At 35.0% G+C, this 24838-nt stretch overlaps 1 protein-coding gene across 12 annotated transcripts in view; it reads left to right on the forward strand.

Annotated features, from left to right (window-relative positions):
* LOC109604573 (microtubule-actin cross-linking factor 1) overlaps positions 1–24838 on the forward strand; it is a 166803-nt gene that overhangs the window by 123184 nt on the left and 18781 nt on the right. For 8 of the 12 annotated variants that reach the window (XM_049961749.1, XM_049961753.1, XM_049961764.1 and 5 more), the window contains exons 12-19: positions 8–1249; positions 1578–1661; positions 2623–2850; positions 11880–11995; positions 12232–20989; positions 22698–23267; positions 23324–23689; positions 23748–24834. In XM_049961749.1, coding sequence (XP_049817706.1) covers positions 8–1249; positions 1578–1661; positions 2623–2850; positions 11880–11995; positions 12232–20989; positions 22698–23267; positions 23324–23689; positions 23748–24834 — 12451 coding nt within the window. The remainder of the gene's footprint in view (positions 1–7; positions 1250–1577; positions 1662–2622; positions 2851–11879; positions 11996–12231; positions 20990–22697; positions 23268–23323; positions 23690–23747; positions 24835–24838) is intronic. The other 4 variants (XM_049961785.1, XM_049961788.1, XM_049961781.1 and 1 more) reach the window with 1 other exon arrangement.

Genomic DNA, 24838 nt, shown 5'->3' on the forward strand with positions numbered 1-24838 from the left:
ATTTCAGTTTGTAATCGAAAAGAACAGAGAGTGCTCCCTTACCGACAACTCGGGTCGCATTAAATGGCGCGTACACAACGAAAAGGGCGTAGAAGCCCAAGTGCCCGGAGTCTGCTTCGTAATTCCACCACCGGATAAAGAGGCTCTCGACGCCGTCGACCGTTTAAGACGTCAGTATGACAGATCCATTGCGCTGTGGCAGAAGAAACAACTGCGCATGCGTCAGAACATGATCTTCGCCACCATCAAGGTCGTGAAGAGCTGGGACTTGCCACAATTTATTGCCATCGGAGCCGAACAAAGAAATGCCATCAGAAGAGCTCTGAATGAAGACGCTGACAAGTTGATGGCTGAAGGTGATCCCTCAGATCCACAACTCAGGAGATTGAAGAGGGAAATGGATGAAGTCAACCGCCTCTTCGACGAATTCGAGAAGAGAGCGCGTGCGGAAGAGGAAAGCAAGAACCAGACACGCGTGTTCAACACTCAGATATCCAATTTGCAGCAGGCCTTAGATGAAGCCGAGAGAGTAATCAACAAGCGTGTAGCAGCCAATTTGCCAAGGGACATCGACACCTTGCAGCATCTAGTCTTAGAACATAAGGAATTTGAATCGAGGTTACAAAATCTGGAACCAGAAATTGAACAAGTCAAAGACACGTTCAGGTCGATCACTCTCAAAACGCCGCAGCACAAAAAGGACCTGGAAAAGGTCTTGGACAAATGGAAGTACATTTGGGATACCAGCAATTTGTACGTAGAACGCTTGAAATGCATTGAAATTGTGCTGAACGGCATGGAAGAAGCCTCCCACGTCATCTCTGAATTCGAACACAAGCTTGCCATGTTTGATGAGCTTCCAAAGACCAAGAAGGGCTTGGAAAATGTTCATGATAATCTGTTGAAACTGGAATCGGCTGTTGGCCAACAACAAATCGCCATGGATCAACTGAACGACGACTTCGACAACACCAGACGTCTCACGGAGAAGTCCCGTCTGAACCAACGCGGTCCTCACGCCGATGTCGAAAGATTGGACAAGGACGTACAGAAATTGAACAGCAGGTGGAGCAACGTATGCTCACAGCTGGCGGATAGGCTCCGTGGATGCACTCAAGCCTACGACCTGCTGAAGAACTACCAAGAAGCCAAGCAAGTTGAGGACGGTTGGCTGGACGAACAGTACGGTAAATTGGAGAACTTAGCACCCATCAAAGACAGAGCTAAAGAACAGCTCGACGCCACAAGGGTAAGTGTGGTAGTATTATCATTTATGCTTCATTTAATTTCATTTCAGTGCAGCCACATGAATAATTTTGGGATTGATTCAATTTTGAACATAAATTTGGTTTAGCAGTTGAATTAATCAGAAGTTGATTCATGAAGCTGTACAAAACCTGTTAATTTTAACTTTAGAAGATTTAACTTTAACTATTTATTAACTGTTTAACTTGGTTTCTGCCAATGACATTTCTCAGAGGCTTCTTCTTCCACTCCCCCCTTTTTCTTTCAGAAACTTTTTGCTACTTAAGTAATTTGTTATAAAATTGTCCTCCATATATTTTATATTTTTACAGAACCTACTAAATACAGTAACTGAACGTACCCCCAAAATTGAACAAGTTAATGTCAATGGCGGTAGATTTATAAGGGAAGGCAAGGTAAATAATCTGAACTCATCACCTCTCATTAGTTTTAAGTCTAGTTTTAGTCTAGGATTATTGTTAGTTTTGTGTGATTGGAACGTATGAATGTCTGATGTAGTATCGTAGATAGATGTTGCTTTAAATGTCTATTTATATATTTAACTTTGTACATCGCTACGAACATGCCACATTAAATGTGTATAACTTTACTAAATGGTAATCTATTAAATCTATTTACTGTGGTGGCAGTGTTTTTTTTTCAATATGCAAAATTCTTCCCAGCCCTGCTTATATGCTCTCTTTATCTTATTCTTCTATTTTTCCAAATTTATTTGTGTTAGATAGTTTTTCATTTAAATTCATGTCATGATGGCTAGTCTTCATGGAAATGATTGATTTTAAGAAAGCGTTTTAAGATTTAATTTCAAATTTTTTGGTTTCCATATTGGCTGGTTTTTTATGTTCATACATTAAGTATATATTTCATTCTATACATAAGACATTGAAAGGTTTAATTTAGTGATGCAAGATTACATTTTGTTTCCATTTTAGAACTTAGTATGTAATAAATTGACTTTAGTTAAATAGTTTTTTTTAATTGGTTCTTACATCACTAAATAATCAGCATTTTCATTTCAAACAAATTCCTAGTATTCCAGAGTATCCAATTTGAAACAGTTCCAATATACCCATATCCCAATGATGATGATGTTTGTTGTTTTTAGTATCTTCTAGATACTTTCTACTTTCTCGACTTATTCTAGTAAATTCAGAAGTTTTTGGTGCCTTAGTTCTCAATAAACCCCACCACTCGTTTCCTCACCCGACACCACTGTCATCTTATCATCACACACACAGTTCGTCGCTTTCATGTCGAAATACATAAAAATTTAAATAAATCAAAAAACAATGCCACTCACGCACTCACCCGAACTAACCAATTGACACGCCTAACCTCTAACCCTAACACCGCCAGATCTGGAGCAAGGGCCTGCAGCGGTTCCGCGAGGCTCTGCTCGAGGCCCAGCCGTCGCTCGACGCCAACACCGCCTTTCGCAACGCCAGGGGACAGAGCCCAACGGGGGCGGATCAGGTGGCGCAGGAGCTGGACGAGTTCAACGCACGCTATCAATTCCTGTTGGACTCCTTGTACGATCGGCTCAGGGACATCGCTGACCGTTGTCCTGGTGACATAGTAACTTTGGTAAGTCGTTTTTGTTTTGTTTATGTTTTTTAAGTCAATAACTTTTATGGGGGAGTTATTTATTGCCAGGTATTAAAGGTATTATTAGCTAAATTATATATATCGAGGTAAATTCATAAAAGTTTATTGCTAGTACTTTATTTTTTACCTGAACTGGTCCTCTATAAAATGTTTAACTAAAAATGTAACCAATTTTATTTTTTATTAATATTATTTTAATGAATAAATGAAAGAAGTTATCAACGAAGAAAATATTTAGTTTTATTTTGGAGTGTATTTTTTATTTTTAATTATTTAACATGGGTTATTTGCAATTATAATAATTATAAAAATTAAATATGTAGTTTAATTGGGATCCAAGCAATTTCCTGTTTACAAATCTAAAATATGATGAACTTTTCAGACAAATTAAAATTCTGAATAATTTTCAAATTTATAGTTAACAAGCAGCTCCCATTAATTAAGATTACGAGCCGGTTTTTAATTAAAAACGAAAACAACACAATTTGCTAGCACACACGATGTTTACACCTCGATTGCTCAATGGTCTAAATGTATTCCAAATGTAAATTCACAATTGCCGAGTCTATTTTTAGACGTGAACGGCACAAGACCCTCTAAGCCAAAAGTTTTGAGACTGGCCGATATAAATTTTGTGACTGCCTTGACATTTATGTCCATCTTTTGCATAAGATGCAAATTTCTCGTAATATTATGTCAAAAATATAAAAAAAATAGACCATGCTGTTGTGGTTTCGAAATGATGATCTAATTTGTGTCAAAATCTGCCTGGAGCTGTGTTGCATAGTCACATTAAAAAGTTGAAATTTTGTTAATTAGTTTTTTACAATAACCTGTAATTTAGTTACATGATATAATCTACATTTTGTGGTTAATTAGCATTTTTCCTCAGATAACACAGTAAGACATTATTGTCTGAATGGATAATGAAAAAACTATTTATTTTAATTGCCAACATTTTTATTAAATAATAATCGTTTTTTAAATAGAATTGTAAATAGTTCTTGTTATGTTGATAAATCACGATCTATTAATGAAATTCGTTGGAGACCGATAGTTTTATCCATTACGTCAAAACGTTACGAAATAGTATCCTATGTAAAAAACATTCATTATTAATTCGCCTTTCGTATGTGTACCTTTGAATGAATGTTGATTTATTAATAGACATTTTTATCCACATAAATTTGACCCCATTATCTTTCTGACCTTGCGACAATTTCCATCTGGTTTTAGTTGAAATTTATTACTTGAATTAATGGTTTCAATTTTTCTATTAGATTTTATTTGGAAATTACCTCAGACGATAGAAATATTTATTGAAGGTGGCATAAATTTATTTAGATTAATTGTACATGGAATTATTGCTGCCCACAACTATAATAGAGACACTTTCGAAAATACTAGTTGATCTAATCGTGTTTATTATTAATATTTCATATGTGTGAGATAAGATAAAGTTCAATTTTATTTTTTATGTGTTGCGGTACTTTTCGAATTTCTTTGATATGTACGGTTCAATCTTCAACATTCAATATTTATATATTTAGTTCCCTATCATTAAATGTGGTGGTGTTCCAATTATAAAATAAAACTGTGCTAACTGTTATGTCATTTCTATATATGTTGTTTTGCTCCATAATTTAGGAGATGATAAAGTCCAGATCGCTAAAAATATTCCAAAGATAAAACGAGTTGTAATTTACGTGTGCCCCATGCAACTGTTATTTATTTTTTTCGCCCGAGACAGATTGCACTAAATATACCTAAATAAAACGATGACATACAGCGGCAAACAATGCCGTTCACCGTTCGTCAATTAACCAATTAACATACAGTCGCCATTCGCAATGCAAATGATTCTTGTCACCATCTAAATATTGTTGTCGGTTCACACATATTCTCGGTATCAGTGACGCAACGCGACGTAGCAGGAGGTCATCAAAAGAACCTGTCGTATTACATTACACACCATGACTTCATTCAACCGTTTTACACATGCCGCCTGTGAAGAAAAAAAAAAAAACAACAACCAAAACCTACAAAACGTCTCCGACGGGTTTCCGTAAATATCGCAATATGCATGTACAAATTTCACACACTCACACACACGTCGAGGGGTTAAGGGGGCTGGTTGGACATGTGGGCGTTCCTGTGGGCTCAGTCCTTGATTATGGATTCAATTATGTTCTGCGCCACCTTATCTGGCTCTTTAACGTGGGCCGCAATTTGTTTTTATTACGTTGGAAACGGGAATTTTAATCGAGTGCACACCATTCGCAAAGGTTACTTACAGTCGCAACCGTCTGCACAGGAAGGAAGTGCGGTAAATATCTACTTCTGAGCCACACTCGATTATATATACTTATATTAGCCACACTCGGCTATATACATTTATTATTTTGTCAATATTTTGTTAACTTATCTGGGGGGCTCTATAAGTAAAGCCAGTTTTTGTGCTTTATATTAAGAATATATGATATTCATTAGGTTTTGCGAAGCATATCTCACAATTAATGTATAAAGTTACACATGTTCTACAAACACTAACATTGAGAAATATGTTTGATTTGTTGTTATGAATATGAATTATGTTCGTCGAAACCAGAAAAATGTTCTCTCTCTCTTCGGTGCCCAATATTAACACAGATTGGAGCAATTTAAAGATATTAAATTATTAAATATTGCTAGGTATAAGAAGTCTGGAAACTATGAAAGAATTCTTTTTACATTTTAACCATTTTTTTCCTTATTTAATAAGATTTGTTTGATTTTATGGAATAATTTGTAATTTATAGCTTATCCCATATCATTAGATTAATATATTTTTATATTCAATTATTATTATACCACTTTTATCATTAAAGATAAATATTATTTTTATATTAGAAATACCTAACATATAGTAAAATAAGTAATTTATATAAGTGCCTCAATAATTGAATTACTTATTACATTTGTTCTAATAAATGCTTTTTACTATAATTTTATAAGAAATGAAATTTAATTAATTTTAAAATAAATGAAATTAGAAATTAAATAAGTAAATCAATAACTGATTAATGTATTTAAACACTTTTAATTTGAACATTGATAGTTTTGGTTAAGAAAGATTTTAATATTTGACTGCTAAAGTAATTTTAAGTATATACAGAAATATCATTAATATTCATTTAAAACCAGACTAATTAATTTAAGAACGGTATTATAAAATAAATGTAATTTGGTTTTACAAAATATGTCTTATTAACATATATACTGCTAATTATTGTTACACTAATTACTCATATTGTCATAAGACAAAAATACATATTTGAGTCTATTATATGTTCCTTTTCAACACTATAATAATAAATCATAATATATAAATATTAATTAATCTCTCTGTAAATATAAAGAAATATCTAACATATACATAATTTTAGTAAGAAAAGCATTTATTATTTGACTGCAAATATAATATTTAGCACATACATTATGTTATTAAAATTCCATTAACTAATATGAATTTATAACAAAATGTTTTTAAATGAGAAATAATTTTGTAATAAATTATACTTTCAGATTAAAAAATATAACATACAAAATTATCTTAATCTTACAAATCTTATTAAAAATTTTATAAAAAATAATTTTATTGTTTGACTGTAAATCTAATTAGTAATTTTGCATTCTAAATTATATAATTTTGTTTTATAATATATATCTTATTTTCAATTGTATAGTAAATAAATATGATTCCATCAATAAATTTGGACAAACATATTTAACATGTAGGTAAATATTTATTTAATTGTTTAAATAAGGGTGTTTCTCTTAAGAAATTTCACATTTTTAAAATAAACAGGAAGTTGCAAATTTGATTTTTAGTTGAGAGATTAATGTCCTTAAACTTTGTTTAAACCAATTTAATTTAATAACTACATTTTGAAAGATATAATCTGGTTTTAAAAATATATATCTTATTAACAATTAAACAGCCAATAAAAAATAAAAATATAATAAAAATAAAACTGTAAACATATATAAAATATTTATTTATCATGTAGGAAAATATTTATTACAAATACAAATAATTTTATAAGAATTTTTAGATTAAACAAGTAAATCAAATATATTCAATAATTTTCATACTCAAAGAAAATGGTGTAATCATCATCAATCATTTTATTAATAATTTAGTAAAGAAAAATTATGTGTTTTGATTGATTTGAAATATAATATTTAGTAGAGATATCAATATTGATTTATGTCATTAATTTCATAACAAATTACATTTTTTTAGATTAAACAAATATATCAAATCTCGAACGATTTATTAAAAATTTAGAAATAATTCGGTAGAGACACGAATATTGCTTTATGCCATTAAAATCCGTTTAAATCACCTTCACCAATTAAAAAACTGCATTTCACTAACGATAATGATAATAATATGCTGTGAAACTGGGTTAATGTGATACCGTTCAAAGGAAAGTGAAAACGGTTATGTATCTAACACGGCTTGTTTACTGTCTTAAATAATTACCGCAATATATTTTTCTGAAACAACCTTTCCAGACACGTACTTTGTGCGGCGTATTTACAAAACAAAAAAGCTATTTTCGTCCTTCCATAATATCGGTTAATAATTCAGCTCCGGTGATTCTAGGTGACATCTTTCGCATGTCTGTGCCTATTTCTGGCCCTACGCACCGACCCCGCACCAACATCAATCGGTGAGACAAGCGGGAGACGAAATGGATCAATCCGCGTGTATTTTTAAATTCACCGACAATAAGTATTCGCGTTTAAAAATAAACCGGCTTTTTAAATCATATTCAATTCCGGGACTGACTGCGCGATCGTACCGAATCGGTTCCGTCCGCGGTCCCGTCCCACTAGTCAAACGATTAGAATTTTTGTTGCGTTTAGTTTTGGTCGGTGTCGCGCCGCGAGAAGTTGCGATAAATGCGATAAGAGCCGCACATCTCGTTGTTATAGTATTATTGTTGTTTATTAATTTTACCCACCGCCGTCATATAATATTATATGAACGTTGCGCGGTACGTGGCGGTGTTTCGATCGTCCGCATTTGTTAATTGAATTAATTCTGGTGGCGTGTCAGTTCTGTCTTGGGTTCTCTTTAATCAGTGAAAATGTGCGATAACGGATACGACTTCAGCCACGAGCTCGGCTACGCTAACAGGGTTAGTCTTTTGCCATGTTTTTCCCGACACATTTCCACCGTCGAATCGATACGTTTCATAACCTTGCCGGCACACACTTCGAATCATTCTCGACTTTTTCTATATTTAAACGGTGACAGGTATCGCATTGTTTCGCGGAAAACACCTGCAACGACGAATTAACACCGCCGATTGATCTGGACGAAAATTTCCTGTTTGAAATTTGGCGGATGCGCCCGGAGACGCAGCTGCGCGTTTCGTTTTCGTTTCGAATAAATTTGAATGTTTTGGCGTTTCCTGATGTAATTTATTCTCGTTTTCGTTTGGTTAATTTAAAATTGAAATTAGCGATATTCAAACAGTTGTTATTTGCTGTTGTCGCCAACCGGGGCAATAAAACTAAACAATTCTTTGACTAAGTGTAAATAACTATGTTATAACCGTTACTAAAAGCACGTAAACAATGATCTAAAGTGTTTGTATTCCTAATCTTGACTAATTAACATCATCTCATAGTTAAAAATAAGTCAACTCTCACGGATGAGACAAGCAAATGTTAATACTAAAATATTTAATAAAACTAATCTTGTTTATATTGTTTATCATTGCCCAAATAAATTTTCAGACATTTCAGTTATTGTTATTCGGTACTTCAAATAATTCAGTTGTTTAACATGTCTTGCATTAAACGTTTTAAGTTTGGCATATTTCTTTATTCAGTTACCCAAAGTCATAACAGTGAAGGATTTGTAAGTAAATAATTAAGCTCGACGACAGATTATTTTTATTGGAGCCGTAAAAATTAATAATTAACTAAAAATATTTTTTTCGCAACGAAATTTCATCATCACACAAACACACACACACACACACACAAATATCAATTTTAATATTAATAGATACGAATCTTGAGGACACACATTTTATTCGGCTAACCTTGACTTATAAAAATGTTTGACCATAGCTGAAATAACTTTTAAAATTGTTAACTCGTCCGCGAACGGTGTTGCATAAAAATTCGCCTAATAACAAATACACTTTTATTTAGAATGATTTGTGATGGTAACCTTAAGGATTTCGGTTCCCAACCTTGCATTTATTTAAATTTTTCTGTAAACAAATTTATGAATAGCGTTTAATTTTCAAGATCGTCTTTTAGATACCCATAAATAAACATGATGTTATACAGTTTTATCAAATGTGTATTGTGATACGCTATTAACTAACCAACTAACGTTTGGTAATGTTTAAAAATAGACCGGCACAATAAGTATATTTTATTTAAAAATTAACCAAATTATCTCGGCGTCACAGGCAATTTTACGGCAAACACTGTAGATCACCAATCGATTAATTATTTAAGCGCATCCCACATCGATCACACGTGGAACCAGTTCTGTGGCGCCACGCATAATTAATTTGTAACCAACGCGTTTCAAGAGTGACACGTTCGATTTCGCACAGACACGATTTTATATCACTTCGGCTCAATATCAGCTGGTCTATTTATATTTCTTGACGCATCTAATCAATAACATGGGAGTTGTCTTAGGTTAGGGAACTTCTCGAGTCGATATCCGGTGTCTGCATAGGCGAATCCACGGAAATAACTCTTCTCTTTATTGTCTTAATGGTGTTGAAGAGATTTAATCGTTCTCGAGAGATATTAGTATTAAGTGTTTGATAGAAGTACCAATTGATGTGTTGAATATCATCTAATTTATAGAGATTGTTGAAATAATTAAGAAAATAAACCGATAGACACACATTGTGTTTTATATAACCTTAATTTTTTCCTTTAACTACTTTAATTCTATTAGTAAAACATATTTATTTACACAATTATTAAAAATTACTTGTTCAGAAATATTAATTATTAATTAATAATGTTAATAAAACACAGCAACAGGAGCTGTTTAATTAAAATAAAACATTAATAATCATGAATTCATATGTGAATGATAAAATTGTTCTTTTTTTATATTTAATAATAATTATATATAAATAATTTCCAGTAAAAAAATATTGATTGATTTAAAATCATTTAGGTAAAATGTTTTAAAAATGTTGATACTTTCTGTCATAACAAAATCTATTGGCAAAAAATATTTATTAAAAGTTTGATTTACACAATTACTAAAAATTATTTGTTTAGAAATATTATTAGTTATTAATTAATAATGTTCTGGCTTGAATAACATTTATATTTTTTATTTCATGTATTTACATACATATTTATGGTATTTATTATAAAATTGTAAATAATTTTATATACTTAAGTAATGATTAATTAGTAATTATTTTGTTTTTTCAAATATAAATTATAGCCACTTTCTAGTTAATTTAAATTAAATTTATATAAAAAATATTATAAAACATATTAATTAACAACCATGAATAAATATTCGTTTGTGAATGATAAAATAGTTTTTTTATATTTAATAATATTATAGTATAAATAATTTCAATGAAATTAGTAAAAAATATTAGTTGTTGGTTTAAAATTATTTAGGTAAAATGTTGATACTCCTGTCAACCAATTCTATTGGTAATAAATATTTTTAAAAAGTTTGATTTACACAATTACTAAAAATTACTTGTTCAGAAATATTATTAAAATAATGTTCTAGCTTGAATTTACATTTACATTTACATTTTCATTTTTTATTTAATGTATTTATATATTTTAATTTTATGTACTCACAAGTAATGATTAATTAGCAATGATAATATTTTTTAAAATTAAATTTATATAATAAACATTGTAAAACATTCGTTTGTGAAAGATAAATTAGGTTTTTTATATTTAATAATATTATATGGTTTACATGAAATTAATAAAAAAAATATTTGTTGGTTTAAAATTAAATGTTTGAAAATGTTGATGGTTTCTTTCATGACAAAATCTTCTATTTCATCTAGTTTGATTTACACAATTATTAAAAATTACTTGTTCAGACATATTATTAAAAAAATGTTCTGGCTTGAATAACATTTATATTTTTTATTTCGTGTATTTACATACATATTTATGGTATTTATTATAAAATTGTAAATAACAATTTTATGTGCTTACAAGCAATAATTAATCGTAATTATAATATTATTTTTCTAAGTATAAATTATAGCTTGTTTCTAGTTATTATATTTATTTAAATTAAATTTATGTAACAACCATCATAAAAACATATTAATAAACATGAAATTAAATAAATATTTGTTTATGAATGTTATTTTTTTATATTTAACCAAAATTTAGTATAAATAATTTTATAATAGTACACATAAAAATATTTGTTCAAAATTTCAAATTCAAAGGTTAAAATATTGACAATTTCTGTCATAACATTGTGGAATTTATTTGTACAATAATTACAAAATTTGCAACAAAAATATAGGAATTTTTAAAATATATAAACTCTCTTGAATGACTCATATGTCCAACAACAAAATTTTATTTATATGTATTTGACTATTAAATACTATTTTTATTTTATTATAAAATAATATGTACATTTACACAACTAAAACATGTAAAAATAATTGAGTTGTTTAATGTAAATTATTGAAGGTCGGATAAGGTGATCAGAAATAGAGACGTATCCAAAATATTTGGAATAATACAAATTTGACCATCCAGAAGTGGAATGAATGATGATAATTAATTTTGTTTATCTCCTCACTCTTATGTAACTTAATTATATGTAATTATATACGCGCGATATTTTAGTTATACCGATTTGTTAAGAATAATTTCTAAACGTTGATAACTGCTTTAAATTAATTGTTGTTTTGTTACTAGTTTTATAATACTAATAAATTTTATTTGATCATTTGCAGAGGATCGTGGAACAATGTGAGCCTCAGCCATTTAAAACCTTCAGGTCAGAATTCCATATGAGCAGTGCCAATGAACACACATCGACATTCACCACAACGACTTACTACAGCAAACAGTAAGTTTATATTTACTTCATGTTGCCAGGTTAAATATTTGTTTTCGATATATCATATTGATTGAAGCTGATAACGTGCCCGAGCTTATAATCAAATCCGTACACCCAAATCATCAATCAATACTGATAAAGAAAACAACAGTTTGATCTGGCCTTCGGGTTCAATCCACAAATGTGGCACGATCTCCGTGCCGCATCGCGTCGCCAGCTTCCTAACCGTCTCTATAATAAATTAGGTACACACAAACGAAGTCGACACGAACGGAAAACGGCACCACAATTAAAATAACGGACGACCGTCCGAACGTGATACACGACGAAACGGACCGAATTACGAACGGTCGTCCGCCGGACAAGCACACCACCCTCACCCAAATCACACCCGAGCCCCAGCCATGGGGTCAGACGATGAAGTTCAGCGAGATCAGATCGCTGAAGCGGGTGCACGTGGTGAACGAGGGCATCGGCACCGAGAACCCGCTTGAAGTGGCCGGCATCATGAACCCGTACACGGGCGAATGGATGACCATTAAAGAGGCCATCGAGTCTAGAGTGCTGGACACCAGGACCGGTAAAATAATAGCTAAGCCTGACGGTACTCAGTTGACCATTGAGGAGGCACACCGTCAAGGTCTCATACAGACTGTGATTGTGGAAGCCCTGCAAAGACCCTGCGGGGTGAAAGAGCACGGCAGGAATCTGACGCTTTTGGAGGCCATACAACGGGGCATCCACGAAGCCGAGATAATGGCGATGGATCCATCCGAGAAACGTGCCAAGGTAATTCACACCATATCGGTCGGTCAGGGTATTGAAGATGGAAAAATCGATGTGAATAACGGCACATACAGACTCGAAAGCGGCGAATTGATTGACATACAAGAGGCGATCAAGAAGGGCTACCTCCTTCAGCACAGGGAAGTTAAACTGCAGACTAGCGCGGTACCGCTCTCTGATGCAATCAATCAAGGTCTGATCGATGAAAGAACGGGTTGGATTGTGGATAAGAACACCGGTAATAAGTATCAAGTAGACGCGGCCATTAAATGCAACGTACTTGACGGCGACGTTCGTGAAATAGTCGATCCTAAAACCGACAACAAAGTCACTGTGATGGAAGCACTAGATAAAAGTATTATTAACTGTAAACTAGGTAAATATGTGTTAGGTCATGAAAAAATCTCGTTCCTAGAAGCCAAACGGAGGCAACTAATAGTAAAACCAAAATCTCTCAAAGAAGTCGTGGACGACAATCTTATGGACCCTCAAGGGTACATATTGTCGCCATTGAATCAAGAAAAATTAACGCTTCCCGAGGCTGCCAATCGCGGCGTCCTAGATACAGATTCAATTAGGTCAATTTTCGATTTTAGGAAGAGCGAGCTTATCACTTTAAACGAAGCGTTACGCGACGGTATTATATTACCCGATAGCAAATTTAGAAACTCAGTCACTGGCGAAATTATCAGCATCCCGGAAGCCGTCAGTCGGGGATACATCCATTCTATAGTTGTAAAATCAATATTTGATATAGACGGCTTCCAACCACCAGACAAATCAGAACACATTAGTTTCAACGCGGCGGTTTCTAAAGGTTTCATCAGCCAAAAAGACGGCGGTAGCTTGTTGGTTAACAAAAAGAGCGGAAAACTGCTTCCATTTACTGACGGTGTACAATCTGGCGAGGTAAAACCGAAAGTATTGGAGTATTTGACCCAGAAAATAGGTATTTATGAAAATCAAGAAGAACTTACCGTCCTCGAAGCCGTGTTCCGCGGATATATTGATACAAAAACGGGTAATCTTATAGATATTAAAACACATAAAGTAGTATATCTTAATGATGCTATTGCACAAAATTTAATTACTCCCGAAGGTGCCTCTTTGCTTAATAGTTTGCTTAATATAATTGTAAATACACAGAACACTGGTACTATAGTGCAACGCTATGTCACTGTTACTAATAAACAAATTAAAACCAATATTATTACATATACAGACGCATTAAGAGCTGGTCTTATTAACAATGAAACACAAATGTTTAGAGACCCAGAAACAAATGAAATCGTTCCTATTGTCCAAGCCATCAGTGATGGCAAACTAGCCCCCGATTCCGAAAGTTCCGATCTTACCATAAACACCGGTGCCATTCCTAAAGTCCCATCATCCACCGTAATCACTATTGTTAGTAAGAAAGAAACTCCGCTTCCTAGACCATCTGCAGCTACTATTGATTTCATTACCAATGAAAAATCATCTTTAGAAAAACAAGTATACGAACTCCCAGTTGAAGGCTGGTCCTTGACTGATGCTATAGCCACTAAGATCTTCGATCCGGTCACTGGACTGTATATTATTCCGGGTACCGATCGTCTCACCAGCTTCGAGGAATGTGTTAACCTTAAAATAATTAATCCATCATCTGCCTCAGTTATCGATCCCATAAGTAAACGTAAAATAAGTATCACTCGCGCTTTAGAAAAGAAAATCTTAGATCCTACCGGTCATTACATAGCGGATGGTAAGAAAATTTCAATGATGGAAGCCATTTCCAAACAGCTCATCATCCCAGAACAAGCCATGGAAACAGATCAATCAAACCAGAGACTCTTACAAGTAACCAAATTCGACGGCCAACCCGCCAAAGTCGAAGTATCTGACGTCATAGATAAAAACCCACCGCAGTACACCGAACTCAAAATTTCAGAAATACACAGTTCAGAACCGGTTCAAATAAAACCAGGTGTAATTTACGACCCTGCAACTGCCCAAGTTACATTTACGGACACCAACGAAACCGCTAACCTGGTGGCGTCCGTTGTCGCAAACAAAATTCAACACTCATTCGTATTAGTTAAAGACCCAACAACTGGACAAAAAATAACAATAGACGAAGCTTTCAAAAAGAACATAGTCGACCCAGTGACCGGGGACTACACAGACAACTCGGGTAGAAAAATCAAACTGCAAGATGCAGCTAAGTTCGGCATTGTTTCCGTGTTAGGTTCACCGGAAACTGTTCATATCAAGACACTGAAGACCGATACGATATCACTTGACGACGAAGACATGCCTTCGGAAGCAGATAAGACACGCGCCAGAATAACAGTGGAGCCGTCTTTCCAAGTGAAATTCGGCAGGGCTCAGTCTCTCAGCCCAGACCGTGAAGCCAAGCAAGTCGTATTGCAAAAATTGCGTAAGAAATCTGTAAGACCGAAGGATGCTGTAGAAAAAGGCATGATCGACAAAGAAACGGCAACCATTTTAGAAAAGAGAGAAATATTTACTGCACCAGACGGTGAAGTTATAACATTACAAGAAGCTGTAGATAGTAATAAAGTAGATGGAACTAAAGGAAAAATTGTAGACCCGCAAAGAGGTGACTTGGTTAACATAAATGAAGCCATGAACAGAGGTATCCTTGACCCTATGGGTACGAATGAGTTGTTGGTGCCTTTAAATCGTAGTCTCTCCATTCCAGAGTTATTCCAGCAGGGCCTTATAGATCCAGAGAGTCAAAAAGTAGTCCATCCAGAAACTGGTGCTCACTTGAGCCTCCGCGAGGCTATTGTCTGTGATATTGTAGATCCATTAAGTACTCTAGTTAAAAAATCTGGCGATGTAGTTACACTAGGTAAGGCTTTGGAAACGGGCGTGGTGGACGATGAAAAATCTACTGTCGAAACATCCAAAGGCAATGTAAATCTGCAACACGCTGTTAAAGAAAATATATTCGATGATAGTATTCCATCTGGACCAGAAAACATTCCTCCAGCAGGTATGACATTCCCTGTAGCCGTTAAACGAGGTTTAGTAGTTGCAGATAAGAAGGAAATTACCCACCCAATAACAAAAGAAAACATTCCTCTTAAGGAGGCTATTGATAAAGACTTTATTATGTCAGTGCCTTATCCCGTTAGTCCCGAGTCGATAACTCTGGAAGAAGCATTGGAAGCTAAATTAATAGATTTAGACAAGAGTACATTCACAAACCCCAAAAATGGCGACATACTCCCTATTTCAGAAGCTGTTGAAAGAGGTTTACTAATTATTAAACATCCTTCTGAACAATTTTATTTCACAGACGCTCTACCATTTGTAACAACTACGACCGTAGAAAATGGCGCAACCCACATTGTAACCACTACCACTATAAATATTTCACCAGACTACATCATGACAAACTCCAAAGAGGTACAAAACATCCATACTGGCGAGATCATATCTCTCGAAGAGGCAGAGAAGCGAGGCATTGTGGAAGTAAATGAATCGAAGAATGTCACAGTTGTAAAAGATATAAAACTGAAGTTCCCTGAAACCGTAGCTACTGACTCAGGGACCACTGAACAGATGCCAATCAAAGAGGCACGTGAGGAAGAAATTATTACAGGTACAACTACCACCACCACCACCACAGAAACTCAAGAAACAAAAGTTATTAAGGTTAGTGAAGTGGACACGATCTATGATGAAAAGACAAGCACTTTCATTAATCCTAATGATAAAACTTCTAAATTAACCTTCGAAGAAGCTTTAGAGAAGGAAATCATTGATCCCAAGTCCGTCGTATATGATGTTGATTCACAAAAACCAATACCTGTCCAAGCAGCTGTCGAGAAGGGATTGCTTGATCCTAAAACTGGTCAGATTAAAGATAAGAAATCAGGTAAAAACATTGACTTCAAAGACGCTGCTAAGAAGGGTCTTATCGCTGTGGTTGGTGGCATAGCTTTGCCATTTGCATTGCCAGTCGTAGCTGGAGCGGCAGCTGTTAATGCCGTGAAAGAACAGATCGCCAAGAGAAAAGACAAAACTCCTGAGAAAGAAACTGGAAATATTACAACAACTACTACTAGTGTGGTTACAAAAGTGGTAACGCCAACTGTAGAAATTTCAATCGATCAAACTAGAGATTTGACTCCATATACTATCAAACAGGCAATTAGTGATCGTAGAATAGAACCCAAAATATGTAGCATCAAATATCAAGGATCAGTTCTTCCTTACACCATTCAAGATGGTTTGGACAATAAACGAATTTCTCTTGATAATATGATACAAATTCTTGACAATCATACAGTAGTACTCATTGATGTACCGGAAAGACTTATTATTTCTAAAAATATTACACCTCAAAAATTGGCTGAAATGGGTTATTTCGATCTTAAGACCAGAAACTTCTACGATCCTAAAACAGGTGAATATATTAAATTTGAGACACTAATTTATGATTTAGACTTATTTGATCCCGATTCTATTTATGTCAAAGATTTATCCAAAAAGACTCCCAGTTATGTCACCTTAAATGATGCTTTACGAAAACATCTCATTGAACGTAACACCGGTTACATGGTCGATCCTAGAACTGGTAAGAAGGTCGCATTCTTTGAAGCTGTTAAGCTAAGATGGATTGTGCACAAGGATGATCTTCCCAAAGCCAAATATCAACCATTGACACTTACCGAGATTGTAGATTCTGAAAACTTTGTTCCAGAATCTGTGGAAATTATTTGTAACGAAGAAAAACTTCCTCTCATCAAAGCAATTACATCAAATATTGTAGATCCCAAATCTGTTACTATTAAAGACCCTAAGAATATGCAGTTGGTACCTTATTATGAGGCTGTAGACAAGCAAATTGTAGATCCCCAAAGAGGCCTTATAGTTAACACAGCTACTCAGAAAACTATCAAGTTCCCAGAAGCCTTTATTCAAGGTTACGTTTTAGGCATTCCTCGTCCAATTTCTTTGCAAGCAGTCATTCATAAAGGTCAATATGATCCTCAAACAGGTAAATTTACAGACGGTCTAACCAAACAAATGATCACAGTTTCTGAAGCTATAGATAGACAAATTATTGACGACAAGATCAGTGAAGTTAAAGACACCAAAGCTAACACATTTGTACCTTTGGAAGAAGCTATTAAAACTAACCTTATCTTGCCTGATAAAGGTAAACTAAAAGATACTGCTACTGGAGAACTAGTACCGTTTGATAGAGCTTTGCAACTGAATCTTATTAAAACCAAACCTATCGTATTTAATCTTTTACAAGCTATACTTTTGAATTATTACAACCCGAAAACAGGCAGATTATTAAATCCAATGACAGGTGATGAGATCACTCTTCAAAAAGCTATTGAATGCAAATTAATTGACCCTGAAACAACAAAAATTAAAGACGATAAACGTGCAAGAATTGTTGAAATTAAAGAAGCCATTCAGACCAAATTAGTCGATGCTGAACAAGGTATTCTCACTAATCCTATTTTGCCATTAGATCAAGCGTATCTCAAGGGATACATTCTTAGTACGGTCTTACCTTGGTCACTCCAAGAAACTTTAGCACAAAATGTATATGATCCAAAGACAGGTCAATTCACGATTAATAACAATAATGTTAACATGATTCAAGCCATAGAAGGTGGTGTCATAAATCCAAACATTTTAACTGTCAAAGAACCATTATCTGGAGATATTATAACCTTAAATGACGCCATAAAACTGAAAATCATTGATCCAGTCAAGGGACAGGCATTTGATCCAAGCTCCAAAACAGAAATGAATTTGTACGAAGCACAAGATAAAGGTATCATCGTTCCATACAAAACTCAAATCACTCTGCCTGAGGCTGTATTCAAAGGCTTCTATGACCCATCGACTGGTAAGTTCCTCAATCCTAAGAGCAAAGAACGTCTCAAACCAGAAAGCGCGATAAACCGAGGCTTCGTAGATACTGGCTCCACTTTAGTCACCATCGACGAAGAAATCGTCACATTCGAACAAGCCGTGTTGGAAGGTATAATTGATACAAACGAAGGTGTCGTTATTAGTGAACAAGAACCAATCGATTTCAACGAAGCCTTTGAACGTGGTCTCTTGGTGGAAGTACGTCCTCCAATTCCAATTAGTGAGGCATTAGCTAAAGGAATTTACGATAAGGAATCACAGTTGTTCCTTGATCCACAAACCGGATTATACTTGACGTTAATGGAAGCTATTGAAATTAAATTAATTGATGCAGAATCGGTGAGCGTGAAAGATACCAGGGTTGGAATTTGGAGAAAAATATCTCTCGTTGATGCTATCCTAAACAACTATGTTGATGGTAATACTGGTCAAGTTAGGGACTTCTCCAAAGGTGATAACTATGAAGTGTCACTTGAAAAAGCATTTGATTTGGGCATTTTGGTAGACAATAAAGCTGCACTTTCATTACAACGCGCCATCCATCAAGGTTTATATGACGAAAACACCGGTAAAATATTGGATACCACCACTGATCGAAAAGTTACCTTGCACGAAGCTGTACGCAAATTCAATATTAATCCTCTTTTGCCTTGCTACTACGACAAGAAAACAGGTGTCTTATACAGTCTCACTGATACTTGCAGATTGGGAATTATAGATAAACTTACTGGTACTTTCAAAGTACCTCACACTGACGAAGTAATTAAATTAACTGAAGCTCTCAGCAGAGGTCTTATTGTAGATATTGAAACTGCAAACTTTGGTCTTTATGAAGCTATATCTTTAGGTCTGTATATTCCCGATGAGGGTCTTTTTATTCACCCCGCCACTGGTCGTAAATTTACTCTTCACGATGCTTGCGAAAATGAACTTATTAACCCTGTTACGTCAATTATTAAAAATACCCAAACCAATAAATATGTTAAATTACCCGAAGCTATTGAAATGAAAATCATAAATCCAGAAGAAAGCATTTACATATTCCCCCACGGTAAGAACATTGACCTCCAAGCTGCTAAAGATAAGGGATTGATTGTAACAGCCAGTACACCTCTTACGGTTGAGGAAGCAGTTAAACAAGCTCTTTACCGTCCTGATTCTGGCAAATTCGCCGATCCAGTAAATGGAGAGTTCTATGATTTGAAACAGGCTTTGAAAATTAAATTTATCGATCCTCAAACTACCGCTCTGAAGGACTTAACTAACAATACTATTAAATCTCTGCCTGCCGCCATCGAACAAGGTAAAATTGACGTCGAGAAAGGTCGCGTTTTAGATTCAAAATCAAAGAAAACTTACAATTTAGACGAAGCTCTTAAGAAGGGACTTTTAATAACTCTTGATAAACCCTTAGAGGAAGAATTCGTACAAAAATCGTTCGCAACTCAAGCCACGGAAGTAAAGACCACCCGCGAGTGTACTTTAGAGGAAGCCATTAAGTTTGAATTATTAAATCCGGAAATTGCTGTTACCAAAGATAGGCAGACGGGTCGCTTCATTCCAGTTTCTAACGCGATACAAGACAACCAATTACAAGTGTCTAAAATGTTAGTTTTCGATCCACCAAAAGAAAAAATTGCCTCCGTCGTCGTTACTTACGATCAAGCCGTTCCGATTTATTTACGCGAGCCGTTGACTTTCTCTCAAGCCATTGAAAAGAATCACCTCGACCTTAACACTGGTAAATTCACTGAACCACAATCCAACGAAGTTTTAACCTTGAAGGATTCCATCAGTTTAGGTTTCATTGATCCTGATTCCGTTCTGATTAAGGACACGAACAAAAAGAAATTGATTAAATGTCCCGAAGGCTTTAGGAAGGGTCTCATTGACGCCGATAAGGCCAACATTTTGGACACTGCAACGTCCAAATTACATACCTTGCCGGCTGCATTAGATACGGGGTTGTTAGTTACGCCCAATAGAAGTTTCACTTTGATCGAAGGTATCACTTATAACTTCTATAACCCGACAACTGGGTGTTTCACTGATCCGTTTGTTAACACCGATATAATAAATAGGAAAAAGATCACACTGGGCGATGCCATTAAAAACAATTTAATAGACCCAAGTAGCACTGTTGTCAAAGACACTGAAACGGGTGAAGTATTGCCACTGCTGAACGCCATACAGGCGAAACTCGTCGACCCCGTCGAGGGAAAGATATACGACAAAGCTGAAAAGAAAAACGTTGACTTCTTGAAATCACTCGAAAGGGGTTTGTTACTACCAGCAGAGCAATGGGTAAGTCTGCTTGTTACTATTTATTTAACTAAGAGAATGCAGAGGTTTTGGTTCTGCATTGAGATAGTTCGCTTTTTATGTTATACTTAATTAATTGCTCGATAGCTTACAGCATGGCTCAATCATGCTTGTTTGTCATTCTATTATCCATTTTGAATTGTACGCAATGACTGACACTTCCCATAAGCACCATCAGCACTATTGAAATTGTTTTTTCCGAATACATACAGACAAGTATAACAAAGATTGGCACACACGTTATTTCCACTTTAGTGACAGTACCTGTGAGTGCTTATGACAGTTTTTTTCGACAAATTTTAAAATGGATAGTTTCATTGTTCTCACATAAAGTAATAATCAATAATAAAATTAATAAATGACTAATAAAACTCATCTTACATGCCGACATATTCATAAACTGACACTTATGACCGTGATTTTTTGCAGCTTCGCCCGGACAGTTTTTCATATTTGTTTGGCGGAGATGAACAAAATGTGCATCGACAAAGGCATTATGACGGGCCAGACATGCACGAACCCCCCCTTATCGTCCACCATCTTTGGTCGCTTGCATTATATTCCGCTGATTTGTTAACTGAAACTTAAGCTTTGATTAGGATTTCCGCACAGTTTCAGTCAACAAAACAGGGAATGATCACATCTTGCATGTCATTCACTTTGCATTTATACAATAATTCCAAATTGCGAGCGATAAAAGAAGGCTAATCAAAAATGCAGCTAGCTTGTTATTGTATGTGCTTGTTTAATAAAATTATGAGATTCCATTTCATTTAAATAAAAAACCTAATGTGGGTAGTGGAAAATTTCCACTCCATTATCATGCCAGCAAAGTAAAAGTTTTCGTGACTGATGAGATGAAGTTTGAAGAGCTTGATATCACTTAACCACATTGCCCTGCTTGTCAGATTTTCATTGTCGTTCACACGTCTCAGAAAAATTGTTTGATAATGGAGTTTCAAAGTTTTAAACCACCTAATCGGTTAGTCCATCGATTTTTTTTTAATTACAACTTTTTAATTAATTTGAAACCTGACGGAATTAATTAATTAATTAAATAGGTAGTTAGTTATATTGTAACAATTAATTCAAATTAATGATTATTAATACATAATTTATAACGGTGTAAAATTAACAAGAACTTTAGACTTAAGATTTTATTTGAGTTGTGTTTAAATATTTTGTTGAAGTGATTGATCTACCTTATAATTTTTTACAACAAAATATTTATAAATTACCAATTAATCAAATGTTTTTTCTGATATTTTGTTTGTATTGTTTTCGCCTTAAATCAGTTTGTTTACAGGTTTTTTTCTATTTGATATAGGTAACATTATCAAAATGTTTTTATTTACTAACACAACAGTTGACGATGATCATTGTGTGTGCTTTGAATGCATGAAAGTTTAGGTTTAGGGTCCTTTAGCTTATGCTAAATATGTCTACGAACATTTGACAACACAACCTAAAATTATTATTGATTTTGATATGTATATCAAGTCTGATAGGATATTAAAATGTGAAACATAATTAATACATCTATTCGTTTTTGTTACATCATTTTTAATTAAACTAAACAGGTCATAACATCTGTGACTCTTTTATTGCTTGTATGTTCTGTTGTCAGTGTCCGTATGTTTCAAGTTGTTCGTTCGTTGCATGCACATAATCAAACTCTTGCAATTTGCAGCAAGCCGTCGAAGAAAAGTTCCGTTTGTGCGACGAAACTTTGGCTAAACTTTTGGAATGGATTTCCGACGTGGAAAATCGCATTGCCAACCAGGATGTAATACACGAAGTCGAAGAAGAGCTCAGGAATCAAATCAATACCATGAAACAGATCAGGGACGATTTAGATCAACATGCTAGTCCAGTCGCCCATTGCGGTGAACAAGTCAGACAATTGGTGCTGAAAGCCGGCGACATCTTATCCAAGAGCGACGTTTCCGCCTTGGAAAAGAGCTCGCGCAACCTGAAAACTCGCTACGAAAGCGCAGTGGACCGTACTGAAAAACTGCTCACCAAATTATTGGCAGCTAACGATGAACTGTCGAAATTGAGGGACGAACTGAAAATCTTTTCTGAATGGTTGGGCAGAGCCCGCAGAACTCTGGAAGACAAAGAACGGGCCCTTAGCGACCTTCAAAGATTGGATTCCAGCGCTGATGGCGTCAAAGAATTCGTTGGCGATGTCATCGCTCATCAAGCCGATCTTAGGTTCATCACCATGTCTGCTCAAAAACTTGTCGACAAGGGCAAAGTAAGTTTAATTTTTTCCTAACTTTCAACGAAATATTACATCGTTAACGTTTTCAGGAATATCTAACTATTCTTAATAACACTCGTGCCAACCTGCGCTTGCACAACATCGAGCCTTTGTCTTCTCAAGATTCACCAGTAAGACAAGACGTTTCTCTAGTAACTAAACAGTACAATGACCTCCTTCGTCGTGCCAATAACTTGTCCGACCGTCTCTCTGGAGTTGGAAGCATGCAACGGGAGTACTCCGATGCTCTCGACAAAGCCAAGCAATGGCTCAGAGATGCTGAACCAAGAGCCCACAAACTGCTCAATGAACAAATTGCTGGTGATCCGAAAACTGTTGAGGACCAATTAAACAGAGCCAAAACTCTCAATAATGAATTTGTAGCTAACGGAAGACTCATCGACAATGCTGAAGACGTAAGTATTAAATAAATTTATTTATGTATATTGGAACTAATTTTTAAATTATAATTAGGCCACCAACTGCCTGTTAAAATCATTGGAAGGACAACTGTCGCCTTCAGAAATGTCTCGTCTCGAACAACCAGTAATTGATCTGAAGAACAAATACAGACAACTCAGCGATGCCCTTAGCAACAGATGTCAGGAATTGGACACAGCTCTTGTACAGTCTCAAGGCGTACAAGATGCTCTTGACAGTCTTATTGATTGGTTGAACTCCGCAGAGAATGCATTCAAGAACATGCAGCGACCCGCATCCTTGATAAAGGAACGTTTAGACGAACAACTCCGTGAACACCGTGTCTTCCAATCAGACATTGATACGCATATTTCCTCTATCGACTCGGTCTACTTGTCTGCAAGTGAACTGATCAGCTCCTCCAGTAACCCCAGAGTCTCCAAACAAATCGAATCCAAACTTAATGACGTCAAATCCAGATTCGAAAAACTGTTCGACCGTACCCAGAAACGTGGTGTTTTCTTGGAAGAAACCAATCACAATTTGACATCCTTTAATAACCAAGCTTCCGAATTCGAGAATTGGTACAATGGCATCATAGAGATGATCGATTCACGTGACTTCTCTAAACTGTCCATTGAGGAATATGCCAGCCGTATGAACACAATCGCGGCCCACAGGGACAGCAAACAACAATTATTCGAAGACGCCGTTCGTCTAGGAAAAGATCTCCTTAGTCAGCGGGATGTTACTGATACTGCCAATGTAAGAGAAAGGGTCAAGTCCATGGAGAATCAATGGAGAGAACTTAACAATATTCTGGATGAGAAAGCTAAATTATCCAAATTGAGATCAGAACAAATGAACGCGTATGAATTGTTAAGAGAACAAGTTCTGGATTGGTTATCTAAAATGGAAAATAAAGTTGCTCGTTTGGATATTGTCGCTGTCGACTTAGACACACTGAAGAAGCAAGCCGAAGAACTGAAACCAATCTCTAAGGATTACAGAGACTATGCCCCTACCATAGATAAAATCCACGATATCGGAAATGCCTACGATAATCTAGTACGAAGTGATAGACCAGATTCTCCATCTAGGAGACGAGGAGCGTTTAGTCCAATTAAACGCCCATCATCAAGTAA

The sequence above is a fragment of the Aethina tumida genome, chromosome 1, assembly GCF_024364675.1.
Source record: "Aethina tumida isolate Nest 87 chromosome 1, icAetTumi1.1, whole genome shotgun sequence".
NCBI lineage: Eukaryota > Metazoa > Arthropoda > Insecta > Coleoptera > Nitidulidae > Aethina > Aethina tumida.